The sequence below is a fragment of the Onychomys torridus genome, chromosome 16 (genome assembly GCF_903995425.1).
Source record: "Onychomys torridus chromosome 16, mOncTor1.1, whole genome shotgun sequence".
Lineage (NCBI taxonomy): Eukaryota > Metazoa > Chordata > Mammalia > Rodentia > Cricetidae > Onychomys > Onychomys torridus.
Window position 1 is genome coordinate 46824327 of NC_050458.1, and position 15981 is coordinate 46840307.

Genomic DNA, 15981 nt, shown 5'->3' on the forward strand with positions numbered 1-15981 from the left:
AGGCATCCTCTGCTCAACCTTCCTGGAGACCCAGTCTTCAATCCTTGGAGGGAAGGCGGGCCTTTAGATGCTAGGCTACACATTGAGAATAGCTAATTCATTCTGTGGCTGCCCTTGTGAGGTGCATCCTGGTTTCATTTACAGCCGGGAGAAAGGAAGGCTCATGAGATATACATATGAAGGGTAAATATCAGCAGTGGGAGTGAGCCTAGGTTGGTTTGCAAAGTTACCATCGTTACTGGGACACTCCTTGGTAACCCTTCATATACCACCAAGCTTGATGGGCTTCCTGCCAAGCGCAAGAGCACAGCAGGTGTGGTCCAGCCTTTCTCAAGGCACTGGAGCCCCAGGGGGCATACAGACAGTTGGACTCAGGATTATGACCTCCCAAGAGTCCCCCTCCAGCCAGCATGTACTGGGAAGGGGTGTGGTATGGACCAGCAGGACAGTTAAAGGCACTTGCCACAAAGCTAAGGACCTGAGTGATCCTGGAATCCACATAGGTGAAGAAAATACTCCCTTGGATTGTCTCAGACCTTCTTGTGCACACCATGGCACATGTACCTGCACACATGTAAATAAACATAGAAAGCATGTGTAACTAAGGGATGGCCTCCAGAGGAGTGTGGGGACCTCTTAGGCTCTTTTTTCCATTTTGATTTTATGGAGATAATCTCATGTAGCCCAGGGTGACCTTCAGTTTATCCCCCTGCCTCCTCCCAAGTCCTAGGGTTACAACCACTTGTGGGTACCTCACTGTTTATTCATCCACTTCTAGTGCTGGCGCCTGGGTTCTAGGCTACTTTGATGTAACTGTTGACCAACACAAGCCTGGAGGAAGGGTGTTGCCAGTGAGGGTCAAGAGTGTAATTTTGCCACTGTCCCTAGAACTAGCTCCAAGTCTGGCTCCTGAGGAGGATTTTGTTTCCTGCAGCTTGAGATCTTGCCTTTGTTTGTGCACACGCTTACATGTGTGTAAATCAGAGGGCAGCCTCGGGTGCCAGTCCCTGCCTTCCACCTAGAGAGAATGCCTGCCTGCTTCCCATCACCTCACCTCTGTCTCACACATACCCATCTCGTTTGAATGCTGGTGGAAGCCAGAGCAGTGTTAGGTCCCCTGGAGCTGAGATTGCAAACCTTTGTGAGCCAGTCCTCATGGGTAATGGGAACCAAACTCGGGGGCTCCACAAGAGCAGTACATGCACTTAGCATCTCTCTAGGGTCTCTGCTGTTTGCCGTGAGCCCAGGCTAGCTGGCTCCAGTTTCTCCCTCAGGAGCGCTGGGATTACAGATGTTTATGCTGTGTGTCTGAGAAATCAAGCCTGGGCCCTCAGGCTTGTGTGGTGAGTACTTTACCTACTGAGGCAGAAGTGAACCCCAGCCGCATAGTGAGGTGTTCCTTCCTCATTCTAAACCTGCCTCCACAAAGAACAGTCTGTGCTCTAAATTGTGTTTCCTGGAAGATAATTGAACTCCCAGTAGCTCAGAATCTGACCACTTGGAATTAAGGTTTTCATAGAGGTAATAAAATTGAAAGGTTATATGTTGAGCTGCTCTCCTTAGGAAGAGAGAGATGTGTACAAAATGATAAACGGAGGGAAGAAAAATAGTGCCATACTGGAAGAGGCAGATTGGGATTAGAAAACGTCACAGACCACCTCTGGCCAAAAGCAACAAGACGGGAGCCTTGATTTCCAACCTCAGAGCTCCAGAACAGGCACATTTCTACCCAGTTTGTGGTCCATTCTCATGGCAACCTCGGGGAACTAATGTAAACGCCATGTAATTGCCTCAAGTCTTCAGACTCAGAGCCGGGGAGACACAGCTTTCTCCCTGCCTTCCCAGCACCTGATTTCCCTTTGTGACACAGTCTCCTCCCTTTGGACTCCACACTTGGCCTCACCTGTCTGCATCGGGGCTCCTACATGTAGGTGCTCACCTTGCAGCTGCCTGCCAGCCTGCTCAGGCTTCCTTCACTGAAACATCAAGACAGCTACAGGTGGAGAGGGTAAGGTAAGCCTTCTGCAGGCCAGAGATGGGAACGAGATGCGGAGTTGGCGAGAAAAACATCCATACTTCTTTACTGAGGGATAAAAGTGTCTTCAGTCTTCTTGCCCTTATTCCATTCTGGTCTTTTTTGGTCTGTGCTTTCCTGATGACTTCCCTCTACCCTACTTCCTGGTGTCTTCCTTTTACATCCTTCCTGGTGTTTTCCTCCTCTGTTTTTTCCCTTACAGCTTATATACCTCAGCAAAACCTCCCAAGAAGTATAAAAATTACTATGTGGTTACATTCTTTTGTTTTTGTTTTTTTGGTTTTGGGGTGGTGGTGGTTGTGGTGGTCGTGGTGGTCGTGGTTTTTCAAGACAGTGTTTTCTCTGTAGCTTTGGCGCCTGCCCTGGAATTTGCTCTGTCGACCAGGCTGACCTCGAACTCACTGAGTGCTGGGATTGAAAGGTGTGTGCCACCACCGCCCAGCTTTATGTTCTATTTTTTAAATGAATGATTGACTACAAGTAAACATGTTTTCCATGTTCCTACAGGATTAAACATTTTACATACTACAAGTGAAAACAATTTGTCCTAAGAACACACATACATTCATGTCCAAGCAACAGAGTGTGAGCAGGCAAGGTATTTTTCTCAGCCAGTTCTTTTACTGGCTGGCTGCATTTTGCAGTTACAAAGAAAAGATCATTTATTGTTTATTTAAGACTATTTTAGTCTTGAATCACAAACCTAAACTTTTATATATGAAAACCAGTCAGCTCTACTTAACTCCTAGGGTGCAGACTCATTCATCAACAGTTTTTTTATATCAGAAAGCTGAGGGCAGAAATGGGCATGAGGAACCACCACCATCGATCACCAACTCATCCTAACTAGAAAGGCACATCAGCTAATAATTACCGGGCTGCTTTATTCTTGTTCCCTGACCTTAACGAGTGCCTCCCTCAACTATGTGCCTTTCTAAACTTTGGGTTGTTTCTTCAGGTTTTTCACCTCAAAGCTATGAACAAAAACATCTCAACCTAATTCTTATTAACAATTGGACATCTCTAAATTCTCTCTAAGGGTGGTGGTTGAATCATTAATCTGCTCCAGCAGCAATGCTTGGAAAAGTCAATGACTATTATAAGTACCAGTAGCACTGCCTGGTGAGGGGTTAGAGCCCCCAGAGAGTTTTCATACAACCCATAGATGACGAGGGACGGGATGTGATGGTCACTAACAGCACGAGGTCCTCAGGACACATAGTCCTGGGGCTTTGCCTCTCCAAGGCTCACTCGGGTGTGGCTTTGCCAGCTGCCCAGCTGTGCTCCATGAGTTCCAATGGTGCCTGTTGGTCCCCTCACATGACCCCCAACATTCAAGGACCTGACTGTCACATCAGGTGATATCTCAGCCTGTGACTGGCAGGTGCTGGGAGGCAGAGCCAGCACCTGAACTTCCATTCTCCTGCCAGGTCTATGAGGTTGAGGTGGCAAAGGGTGGAGTCAGCACCTGTGAAAACAGGACTGGGAGAAATATGCTTGGTGTCCAGTGAGGAGAGGGACATTACTGTTTAGATGAACAGTCTTGTTAAATAAGAAACAGAGCCAATGCAGAGTTAATAGCCAAGAGGTCAGAGCAGTAGCTAAGAGCTGAAAACCTTATAAACCCTTCACTGCCCCTGCTGTCCTTCCCTCAGCAAGAGACCTACCTCCTGTGTGTCTGTCTTTTTATTGTCTTTCTGTTCTGCCTTCTCATTGGTTGCAAACTCAACCACATGACCTCCTCATCACTGCCTGTCTGTACAGACCTCCAGGTCGTCTATGGTTGGTATTGAGATTAAAGGCGTGTGTCCCCATGCTGGCTGTGGTGTGTCCTTGAACTCACAGAGATCCACCTGCCTCTGCCTCCCAAGTGCTGGGATTAAAGACGTGCACCACCACCGACCAGCTTCTGCTATTAGCTCTGACCCCCGGGCAACTTTATTTATTAACATACAAATAAAATCACATTTCAGTACATATAAAATATCACCATATGACTGTATCATGCAGCAGGACCATGGGTCATTACCCAGTTCAGGAATCACAAGTCAGGACCAAGAAAAATCAGGGCTGTGTCTTCCCAGCAGCTTTGGGACCCAGCCCCCCTCCCACTAAGGGCCAACCTTGTCTGCTCCTCAGTGTCTTCTGCTGATAGGGTTTCTCCTGGCACTGAACCTGGAGGTTGGTGTCCTCTTGGCCTTCCTGGCAGTCCAGCCTGGGCAAGCTTCAAAGACAGTAGCTGCAGCCTTCACCTTCTGGCCACGGACACTGGGAGGGGTGGTACAAGTGGCCCCCACCCGCAGGTTCAGCCCAGTGAGCCACCTGAGGAGGAGAGAGATGGAGAGCTCACTATGGGCACGCATTGGGTGAGAGATTTCCTGAGGGGTATGAAGGGGTCTAGAGAAAGTGTACAAAAGAGGAACAGTTTCTACTGAGTTCTGCCTGGGTGGCTCGCCTCCAAGTCACTTCTGCATAAAAAAGGGGAATAATAAAACAGTAGCAGTGCTTACCACGTACCAGACACTAGATCATCAATTTGTAACTGCTAACATTAATTATCCAGCAGCCACAATGATGTGGATTAGATTGCTCATCCTTTTCACAAATGAGCAAAGAGAGCTGTGGTGGTCGTTTGGTGAAGTGTCAGAGCCTGGGCTGCCTAGATTTAGGCTCGCTTAACTCCAGATTCCTGCTATTAAGACATCAAAACCAGGCAAACAGGGTCTCATGTAGCCCAGGTGGACCTCAACTTCTGATCTTCCAGGCTCCACCTCCTGAGTGCTGAGTTACAGATGTGTGCACCACACCCGGTACTTAGAAGCACTAGAAACTGAACCCCGGGCTTCGGGCTAGGCAAGCACTCTACCAGCTGAGCTATGTCCCCAGTTTGTTTTCCTTTAGCCCAGGCTGACCTCAAAGTCCTGATCCTCCTGACTCCACTTCCCAGGTGCTGGGATTACAGGCATGGTCACCATGTCCAGCTTTTTGTTGTTTTATGTAATTGTGCCAAATGTACATGTGTATTTCTTAGGTCCCAGCACACCAATCGAGGACAACATCCCAACTTTATGAAGGTTTGGTCAAAGCTCGGTCCACCTGTGCCACTGAGTTCTCTTCAGCCTGACTTAGATTGGACCCATCTGGGAAGATGGGACCTCAGTTGGAATTGCCTCCACCAGATTGGCCTGTGGGCATGTCTCCATGGCCTTATCTTGATTAATGATTGATGTGGGAGGCCCAGTTCACTGTAGGCAGTGCTAACGGAGGTAGGTGGTCCTGGGCTGTGTGGGAAAGCCAACTGAACAAGCCAGTAAGCAGTGCTCTCCCCTTGTTTCCCCCCAGTGCGGTTCCTGCCTTGAGCTCCTGCCCTGGCCTTTCTTAATGAACTGTAATCTGTAAGCTAAACCCATGCCAAGTTGCTTTTTTTGTTTGGTTTTGGTTTTTCAAGGCAGGGTTTTTCTGTTTAGCCCTGGCTGTCCTCTTGCTCTGTAGCCCAGGCTGGCCTCCAGCTCAGATTTACCTGCCTCCCAATTGCTGGGATTTAAGGCTTGCACCACCACAGCCTGGCTGATTGTTTTGAGATAGGATTTCACTATGTAGCCCTGGCTGGCCTGGTCTATATAAACCAGGCTGGCCCTCCATCTCACAGAGGTCTGCCCGCTTCTGCCTCTTGAGTGCTGGGATTAAAGGCTGTGGTCAGCATGCCCAGCTCCCCTGTTGCTTTTTGGTCATGGTGTTTACCACAGCAACAGAGATGCTAACATCATTAGGTACTCAGGAATAGTAATGACCTGGCAAGGGCGCATTCATGCTTGGCTCTGAGAAACCTCACAGCCACCCAAAGCTGGCTAGTGGTGCGCAGCCACGGTTCCTCCAGGGAGATAGCTGGACTTGATGGCAGCAGTTGGTATACCTCTGGTGGGGGTGACTACCTGTACAGTGGGAGCAGCTGGCAGTCACAGTGGAAGGGATTACCACTGAGGTCGATGAGCTCCAGCCCGCTGAGCCACAGCAGCGCAGGCAGGGACTGGAGTCGGTTCTTCTGCAGGTACAGGTTCCGGAGCCCTGTTCCCAGGCCTGAGAAGGCCCTGGGAGAAATCTGCAAGGAAGGTGCCAAGCCTTGTTGTGAGTCCCTGCCAGGTGGGCTGCCCCCCTCCAGCAGAGAAGACGGAAGGCCCAAGGTGGTCCACACTGGAAGGGTAGTTCTTTGGTTAAAACCCAAGTTGACAAGTTGATCCTATCCCAAGTCACACAATGCCCAGCCGCTTTCAGTTAGGCCTGAACCCCACCTTATCATTGCTATGCCTCTTAGGCAGGCCTCTAGTGCACCTGGCCTGACACCCACACCTGAATTCCCTAAGGTTTGAGGGGAATTTTTGGTCTATCTTGGGGTTCTCATGCCCTGCCTAAAATGGCTTGCCGAAGGAATGTGGACTGTGCTTCCTGCCTGCCCCTCACCCAGCACCCACCTGCTCCAGGCCACTGCTATTCAGGAAAAGCTGCTGCAGGGAGCGCCCCACGGGCTGAAAGGCCCCATCTTGCAGAGCCCTGAGCGGGTTCCCCGAGAGCTGCAGCTCTGTGAGCGCAGGCAACCCCTCCAAGGCTCCTGTGGGCACCTCTCGCAGCTGATTCCTGTCAAGATGCAGCTTCTCCAGCTCCCGAGCCGGCCCCAGCGCCCCAGGCGAGACCTGGGTGATGAGATTTCCGCTCAGGTAAAGGCAGCGCAAAGCCCGCGCCCCCGCCAGGTCCCCAGGTGCCAGGCGCTCCACCGCGTTGTCCTGGAGGTGTAGCGAGAAGAGGCTGGGCAGGGCACGCAGAGCAGCCCCGGGGACCCTGGGGAAGCGGTTGTGCTCCAGGTACAGGTAGGCGAGGCGGGGGGCCCCTTCGAGGGCTGCCGCGCTCAGGCCCGCGAGCTGGTTGTCGGAGAGGTAGAGGTAGAGCAGGCGGTCCAGGCCCGCCAGGGCGCCGGGCTCCAGCTCCGCGATGGCGCAGTGCTGCAGGTGCAGCGACACCAGCTGGCGCAGGCCCGGGAAGGCCGCGCGGGGCACCGAGGGGAAGTGGTTGCGCCTCAGGTCCAGGAGCTGGGTGTCGTTGGGGAAGCCGCGGGGCACGGCCTGCAGGCCGCGGCCGTCGCAGGCGCTGTGCCGCGTCTCCCCGACGCACACACAGGCCGGAGGGCAGGGCGCGGCCCTCGCGGCGGCGGCGGCGGCCTCCGGGTGCGGGGAGCGAGGAGGGACTCGGGGCCCGGCCGGCCGCTCCTCGTCCTCGTCCTCCTCCTCCGCCGCCGCCGCCGCGTCTCCCGGGCAGCGCAGGTCTGAAGGCCGCAGCGCGTCCAGGGCCTCGCCTCGCAGCCTCCGCGGGCCCCGGCACGCGCCGTCCGAGCGCACGCGAGCCCGCACCAGCCACTCGAGCAGGGGCCGCGCGTGGCAGGCGCACCACAGCGGGTTGCCCTGCAGCCGCAGGCGGCGCAGCTGGCCCGGGCCCTGCAGCGGGGGCAGGGTGGTGAGCTGGTTCCCGCGGAGGTCGAGGGTGTGCAGGCGCGGGCAGTGGGCGAAGGCCCGGGGGCCGAGCGCTTGCAGGGCCCCGTGGTCCAGGGCCAGCTCCCGCAGGCCGGGCAGCGCCAGGCCGTCCTCCTCACCCGTGTAGGTGAGCGGGTTGTGGCCCAGCTCCAGCCGCGCCAGGCTGCGGGCCTGGGACAGGGCGGCCCCGGGCAGGGCCTGCAGCTCGTTGTGGTGCAGGCTGAGGCGGCGCAGAGCCGGCAGGCCGGCCAGGGCCTCGGGGGCCAGCACGCTGAGCGCGTTGTGAGACAGTTGCAGCCAGCGAGTGCGCAGCAGCCCCTGGAAGGCCATGGCGGGCAGGTAGACCAAGGCGTTGTTGGCCAAGTTGAGCGTGGCCAGCGAGCCAAGGGCACCGAAGGCCCCCGGCCGCAGCTCCTCCAGCATGTTCCCCTCCAGCTCCAGCCGCCTCAGGGAGCCTAGCCCGTCCAGAGCCTCCTGGGGCAGCATGCTCAGGCGGTTGGAAGCCAGGTTGAGGAGGAGCAGGCGGCCCAGGCCTCGAAAGGCACCCTCGGCCACCAGCTCCACCTGGCAGTGCTGCAGGTCCAGATGTGTGAGGTGAGGCAGGTCCTGGAAGGCGGCTGGAGGGATGACCTTCAGCATGTTGCCCTGGAGGTCCAGCCTCTGGGTCAGCTGGGGACAGGAGCCCGAAAGGAGGCTGAGTTGCACAGGGCCCCCAGCCTTGGCCTCTCTCCCTCACCTCTGGGGTTCGCTTCAGCCCCCACCCTCACTATGCTCTTTCCATTTGTCACTGCTCTTGGCTTTCTCGCCCGTGGATTCGGAACCCCGTAGGGCAGAAGAAGCGTCTTATCCCGGCACACCCCGGGTTCACCCCAGGACCTGTCATGAACGCAACATTTATAGCCACTCAGATAGCTTAGCCAACACAAAATGGATTTTAAATAAATTATGTCGTTATTGGCTTGCTTGGTTTTGTTTTTGAGACACGGTTCTGCCTGGCCTGGAACTCACCTATGATGACCAGGCTGGCCTAGAACTTCAATGAGACCCACCTGCCTCTGCCTTCTGGGTACTGGGATTAAAGGTGTGCTCCATTGGACTTGGCTGTTACTGAGGTGTTTCCCTTCCCATTGTAGATGTGGATACCGAGGCTCAAGGTAGCGGGGACTTGACAAAGCAGAACCACTGGTGTGAGCCCCGGCTCCTGCCACCCTTATCCTCTCACTACACTGCTAACCCATGCCGGTATTACCCCTCTTCTGACCTCAGGGATGGTGTTCGGCACCTCGGTGAGGTTCTGGTGCCGGCAGGTCACATGCCGCCTGGAGTTATCACAGACACAGGTCTGTGGGCATCGCTGGGCAGCTACGTGCCAAGCTGGACCCAGCGGCAACACCAAAAGCAGCAGCAGCAGCAGCCTGAAAGCAGGGGTGGAGCTCTGGGGACTGGCAAGAGAAGGAGAGCTGATGTCCATGGGGCCTCAGCCCTGGTGGGCACTGAACCCCCAATACAGAGAGGAGACAGGGCGGCTCCTGCCTCAGGACTCCTCCAGGCCTTCATTCTCTGTGGGGCAGCTTCTGTTGTCAGCTTTGGTTTACTGGGGGAAGATGCAGAAAATCAACCCGCTCCGACCTGACTCTGGACTTGACAGTGGCAGCAGGAGGGGAGAGCCCCGGCCTTGCCCGGGTCTTAGGCTCAACTGGGAGGTCCAGATGTTGAAGGGCCTGAGGTCCCCGAGTCTGTCTGCTGCTCAGAGACAAGCTGTCTTGGTAAGCAGGCAGCTCAGGCCTGTTAACGTCCCCTTGTCCTCGTGTTACCTGAGTACCACATGGCTGACTGGCCTGATACAGGGGAGGGGAATGGAGGGCCTGGGGCTTGGACTGCCCCACCACCCACCTTTCCATCCCTCCACCTCACACTACAGCCACTGCAATGATTGTTGCCACCGTGGCTCTCCTGGCCTCCCCTGTGCTCCACCGAGCAGCCAAAGGGAATTTTCCAGAATACAGATAGAATCCTGATACCTCCGAGGGAAACCTCCTAGCCCCTTTATCAGAAAACCCTGATTCTCGGTGCCCCGGGGACAATGTATCCGTTCTCCATGGCATACTCAAGAGGCTCTGGCACCATCGCACATTCCAGCATCAGCTAATTCTCTCAGCTCCTTTCTATATACCCGGGTCACGGTGTGAATTCTGAGCTGCCTTCTCTGATGCTGGGCTGAAACCTCACCCATGGGCCTCCTCGTAACTACTCCTAGGATTGTTACTGTCTGCCCTTTCTTGGTGTTGGTGGCTTTCTCTAGACTCTGGCTTGAGAGGTAGGGCAGGAAGGGGACCCATTAGCCTGATTCCTGAAGAGACGAAGTTCCAGAGCATAGAAGGCTACCATAGGTATCTCTTCATCTGGCCCCAAAAGACTAACCCACAGGAGTGTACTGGAACAGCTACGTCCCCTATTCTTCCTTAGAGCCACCTCTGGAGAACCTCAGGTACAAGGAATATCCCGTGGCCTCTGCAGTCAACTTCCCAGAGGCACAAAAAAGGTGGCCACCTAGGTCATCCATGGCTCCCTTGCACCCTCAGGGCCCCAAAACTCACCCCTCCATGCCGCCTGGAACTGCCAGTCCTGTCTTGGAGGCCCTGCACAAGGGAAAGACCAGGGACAGTCCCCGACTGGATGCTGGCAGTACCCCCCTCCCTGCCCATAGGCTTGGCAGCAGGGGCAGAGCTGAATGGGAGGCATTGTCGGCAGTGCAGCCGAGCTGGGGCTTCCCCAGGCTGCGGGCAGGGGGCGGGAGCAGCGGCTGGAGTTACAGGCTGCCTGCCTGTCCAGCCCAGGCTTAACAACCCGATCCAGGCCTGAGTCCTTGGACTGGTGGGAGTGGATGGGGGCGTGGAGGAGCCCTCGGGTGGGTCAGCATCTCCGAGCTCTTGCAGGCTCTGTGGGCCCCTAGGAAGAACCCGGCAACTGGGAGTTAGAAACTAGCTCACTGTGTTGCTGCAGGAGTTAAGGTAGGAACCCCAGGCAGGCGCTCGCTCAGACCTTAACTCCTTCCTTTCTACCCCTGCACTCACGCCCACACAGAAGCTGCTGCCCACACTTTCCCTTTTCACTTTCACAGCGGGTTACTGAGGATCATCCGAATCGATGCCTAGTCATATCCGTATTTTTAAACTGTTATATGCTATTCTATAAACGGACCTAAGACCTAAAGCGGTCGGTGGGGTGCACCAATAGTCCCAGCACTCAGGAGGCCCAGAAGGATGGTAACTTCCAGGCCAGCAGGAGCTACACAGGAAGACTGTTCCCCCAAAGAAGTAACAGACTTACTGATGTCAGTTTTTGTTTTTTTACTTTTTGTTTGTGCCTACCCTGTGTGTGTAGTGCACTGTGTGCATGCCTGGCACCCACAGAGGTCAGAAGAGAGCACCAGATCCCCGAAAGTGGAGACCTCCATGTGTTCACTGGGGACCAAAGCTAGGTCCTCTACAAGAGCAGCTGGTGCTCTCAATCCATGAGCCACCTGTCCAGCCCAGTCTTTTTTTTGGGGTGGGGGAGGGGTTGTATTTCAAGGCAGGGTTTCTCTGTGTAGTTTTGGTGCCTGTCCTGGAACTCACTCCGTAGATCAGGCTGGCCTTGAACTCAAAGCTCCGCCTGGCTCTGCCTCCCGAGTGCTGGGATTAAAGGCGTGGACCACCACAGCCCAGCAAGTTGTTGTTGGGTTTTTGTTTTGTCCAAGGTTTCTCTAACCTCAGGGTTTCCCTTGACCTGGGCTGTTCTGGAACTCACTCTGTAGACCAGGCTGGCCTTGAACTTGAATTATCACACATTCAAGCTTGTGTGTGATGTGCAAACAAGGAGAGTTTGATATTTTATTCAGATACCTTTATTTCTTGTCTGACTATTCTAGCTGGGACTTGTACTCCATTGTTGAGCATAGTGGCTTTTTTTTGTTTTTTGGAGACAGGGTTTCTTTGTAGCTTTGGAATCTGTCCTGGGACTCACTCTGTAGACTGGGCTGGCCTTGAACTCAGAGATCCACCTGTGTCTGCCTCCTGAGTGCTGGGATTCATAGCACACAGCCTGTACTTCCTCAAGCTGGTAGAATCCTTCTTGCCTAATTCATCCATGTAGACTACCATGCCTAGCAGCTGTTTTTCCTCGTTAGGATGAGCTGTGGGCCTCCTATGGCTTTTACATTAAGATGATTTCATTCTTTTCCTAACTTGTGGTTTTTATCATGAAAGGCTTCTAAATTGTCAAATGCCTTGTGTGCATCTATTGAGATAATCTTTTTTTTAAATTTTTTTATTTTATGTGTAAGTGTCTGAGTATGTGCAGACCATGTGCGTTCAGGAACCCATGGAGTTCAGAAGAGGGTGCTGAATGCCCTGGAACTGTAGTTAGGGGCTGTTATGAGCCCTAAGTGGGTGCTGAACCTGGGCCCTGTGCAAGAGCAGCATATTCTTAACTACTGACTCATCTCTAACTCTCCAGTCACAATTTTATGATTGGTTTTAGTTTGGGGGCTGTAGGAGCCACAGAAGTTTTGTACTCACGGATAATCACTAGAGCACCCTGGAATGTTGAAGGAATGCATAACCTGTTATCGACCCAGAAGGCTGGGAGCTGATGCCTAGTGACACGCTGTCTGTGTGGCTCTGACCACAGGGCTCCTCCCCCAGACCCTCATTATAGGCCTGTTTTCTTCAACCTCTAGAACCTATCTTTTTTTTTTTTTTTTTTAGATTTATTATGTATACAGAAGAGGGCGCCAGATCTCATTACAGGTGGTTGTGAGCCACCATGTGGTTGCTGGGAATTGAACTCAGGACCTCTGGAAGAGCAGCCAGTGCTCTTAACCTCTGAACCATCTCTCCAGCCCTCTAGAATCTATATCTTAATGGAAGGTGTCTCATGTACTTTAAATAGTTTCCATAGGCTGATCTTTATTTTGTTCCTCAAGATTTATGTGTGCTTTATTGTACACATGGAGTTGAGTTTATTATCACCAGGAAAGTTTTCACCAAACTGTGTTGTGCTTGAAAATGCTTAAAATAGCCGGGTGGTGGCGGCACACACCTTTAGTCCCAGCACTTGGCAGAGGCAGGCAGATCTCTGTGAGTTCCAGGCTATCTGGGCTACAGTGAATTCCAGGATAGGCTCCAAAGCTACACAGAAAAACCCTGTCTCGAAAAACAAAACAAAAATGCTTCAGATAAATTTGAGATGAGACTCCCTGAGTTTGAACCAAACTGCCTTCCTGCCTCATGTGGTTTGTTTCTCTGCTGGCCATGGTGGCCAGAGACCACGTGGTGCTGGCAGCTGAACTCGGGCCCTTTGCAGGGATGTCTGTAGCATGAATCCTAAAGGTAGTTATTAATGAAATCAAACCTGAGTTATTAATGAAATCAAACGCTGGAAGATCAGAGAAGCAGAACAAGCCACAGCTACCTCACCTTGCCAGTTCTTCAGCTGGTCTTGTTTCCTCAGACTGCAAGCTTCTGTGTCCTCATCCCAATGGCTCTCAGCTGAACTGTGCTGCTCCAAAGCCTGAAAGCTTAACCAGCCAAATGCTTAACCAGCCAAATGCTGCTAGTTTCTGGTCTTAACGCCGTATATATCTTTCTACTTTCTGCTGTCACTCCCTGGGATTAAAGGTGTGTGTCACATTGCCTGGCTGTTTCTAATGTATTTCTGTCTCTGGAATGGTAGGATTAAAGGCATGAGCTACCACTGCCTGTCCTCATGTTTAATATTGTGGCCGTCCTGCTCTCTGACCCCAGATAAGTTTATTTCGGGGAACACAATACCACCACAGATGTCAACCTCTGAGCCATCTCTCCAGCCCCCTTTTTGTTTTTTGATACCGGGTTTCTCTGTGTAGCCCTGGCTGTCCTGGAACTCCCTCAGTAGACAAGGCTGGCCTTAACACCGGGATCTGCCTGATGGATTAAAGGTTTGCCACCACCCCCTTAATATGCGGCCTATTATCTTTTTATTTCAAATCATGTTGTGTGTGGTGGGTATATGTTATATATGAATGATGATTCCCTCAGAGGCCAGAGGTATTAGATCCTGAGTTGGAGCTACAGGCAGCTGTGAGCCACCCAGCGTGGGTACTGAGAACTGAACTCAGGGCTGCTGGTAAAAGCGGCATACACTTAACCATCTTTCAGCTCGTTTTGAGAAGAGTTTAAAATGCAGCCCTGGCTGGCCTGGACCTTTCTGCCTCTGCCTTCTACATATTTTTGAGATAGAATCTATGTAGTTTGGTGCCAAGTTTTTAGATTTATGTACTTTATTGTTTTCATGTGTGCCTGGTCTCTGCAGGTTAGATGAGGTCACCGGATTCCCTAGGACAGGAATTACAGATGGTTGTGAACTGCCATGTGGGTGCAAAGAACTGAACCAAGTCCTTTGCAAGAACAGCAAGTGCTCTTAACCACTGAGCCAACTCTCCAGCCCTGGCTTCATGTTTTCAACCCTCCTGCCTCAGTTTCCTTAGTGTTAGAGTACTTTGAATTCTCTCATGTGCCAGTGACAAATCTTACTTTGGTCATGGCTGTATGACCCTTCTGGCTTTCACTTTTGTTTGGGCTATTTGAGATAGGGTCTAGTGTAGCTCAGGCTTGCCTTGAACAATATGCAACTGAGAAAAGCTTTTTTTTTTTTTTTTAAAGATTTATTTATTTATATGCATACACATGTTTGACCTCAGGCCAGAAGAGGGCGCCAGATCTCATTACAGATGGTTGTGAGCCACCATGTGGTTGCTGGGAATTGAACTCAGGACCTCTGGGAGAGCAGTCAGTGCTCCTAACCTCTGAGCCATCTCTCCAGCCCTTAACTTTTAACTCATTATCCTCCGGCCTTCACCTGAGGTTAAAATGCTGCAGATACAGGCTTCAAGCATAAGAGGCAAACCTCTAACAAACGACACCCTTGTTCCCTTTGGCCTCTGCTCTTATGGGACAGCATGTGCTGTTGGATATCATCTTTTCCTTTTCTTTCTTTTTTTTTTTGGGGGGGGGGGGAACACACCAGGGTTTCTCTGTGTAACCCTGGCTGTCCTGGAACCTGCTCTGTAGATCACACTGGTCTCAAACTCAGATCTGCCTGCCTCCGCCTCCTGAGTGCTGAGATTAGAGGCATGTGCCACCACCTGCCCTGGCTTATCTTTAAGTTTAAAAATGTATTGGAGAGTGTGTGTGCATAGGAACATGCACACCACAGCATGCCTGTGAAGCCGAGAAGACAATTTGCAGGGATAACTTTTCTCCTCCCACTACACGGGTCTCAAGGATAGAATTCAGGAGTCAGGTTTGCAGGTAAGTGTCTTTACCCACTGAGCCACCTCACCAGCTCTTTAACTGTAATGTATGTATATTAAAATGCTAGTGCAGGGTTGGGGATTTAGCTCATGGGTAGAGTGCTTGCCTAGCAAGTGCAAGGCCCGGGGTTCGATCCTCAGCTCAAAATAAATAAATAAATAAACAAATAAACAAACAAACAAATAAATAAATAAAAATAAAAAATGCTAGTGCATATTTTTCATACTTGGGGTGGTGTGTGCAAAGGTACCACAGCATATGTAGAGGTCAGAGGTAACATGGGGGAGTCAGTTCTTTCGAGCATGTTAAGTCCTCACGATTAAACTCCGGATGTCAGGTTTGGCGGTGGCCACCTTTACCTACAGCACCATCTTGCTAGCCACTCTTTTTAAAGATTTATTTTTTGCTTTTTAACATTTTTTTGAGACAGGGTTTCTCTGTGTAGTTTTGGTGCCTGTCCTGGAACTCACTCTATAGACCAGGCTGGCCCTGAACTCAGAGATCCACCTGCCTCTGCCTCCCGAGTGCTGGGATTAAAGGCGTGTGCCACCACTGCCCGGCCAAGATTTATTTTTTGGGTGCTAAGAGTTGCTCTTCCAGAAGACCTGGGTTCAATTCCCAGCATCCACATGGTTGCTCACAACTATGTAACTCCAGTTCCAGGGGACTAGACATACATGCACATAAAATAAAAATAAATTAAAAACTGCTGTTTAACAATACAAATGTCAGCTGAGTGGTGGTGGTGCATGCCTTTTATCAATCCCAGCACTTGAGGCAAAGACAGGCACATTTCCATGAGTTCCAGGACAGCTAGTGCTGTTAGAGAGATACCCTGTCTCAAAAAAAAAAAAAAAAAAAAAAAAAAAAAAAAAAAAAAAAAAAAAAACCCACAAAACAAAACAAAACAAAAAACCCTAGCTGGGTGGTGGTGGCACACGCCTTTAATCCCAGTACTCAGGAAAGATTACTGAGTACTGTACTCAAAGCTACACAGAGAAACTCTGTCTACAAAACAAAACAAAACTCCCCAAAAACCCAACCAATCAAGCATACAACACAAATGTCTAATACAGGTTCCGTAACTAAAAAT

General features: G+C 51.7%; 1 protein-coding gene across 2 annotated transcripts; it reads right to left on the reverse strand.

Moving 5' to 3' along the window:
- Nucleotides 1-3980: 3980 nt before the first annotated feature.
- On the reverse strand, nt 3981-10509 carry Chadl (chondroadherin like). Of its 2 annotated transcripts, none has more exons than XM_036208778.1 (5): nt 10152-10508; nt 8816-8996; nt 6505-8223; nt 5968-6134; nt 3981-4357 (listed from the first exon to the last, which is right to left on the reverse strand). In XM_036208778.1, the coding sequence occupies exons 1-5, from the start codon at nt 10157-10159 to the stop codon at nt 4171-4173; spliced, it is 2262 nt and encodes a 753-aa protein (XP_036064671.1). In that variant the 5' UTR covers nt 10160-10508; the 3' UTR covers nt 3981-4170. The 2 variants fall into 2 exon arrangements, with proteins under 2 accessions (XP_036064671.1, XP_036064672.1); XM_036208779.1 differs by having other exon boundaries at nt 4307-4357; nt 5949-6134; nt 10152-10509.
- Between the last annotated feature and the right edge of the window lie 5472 nt (nt 10510-15981).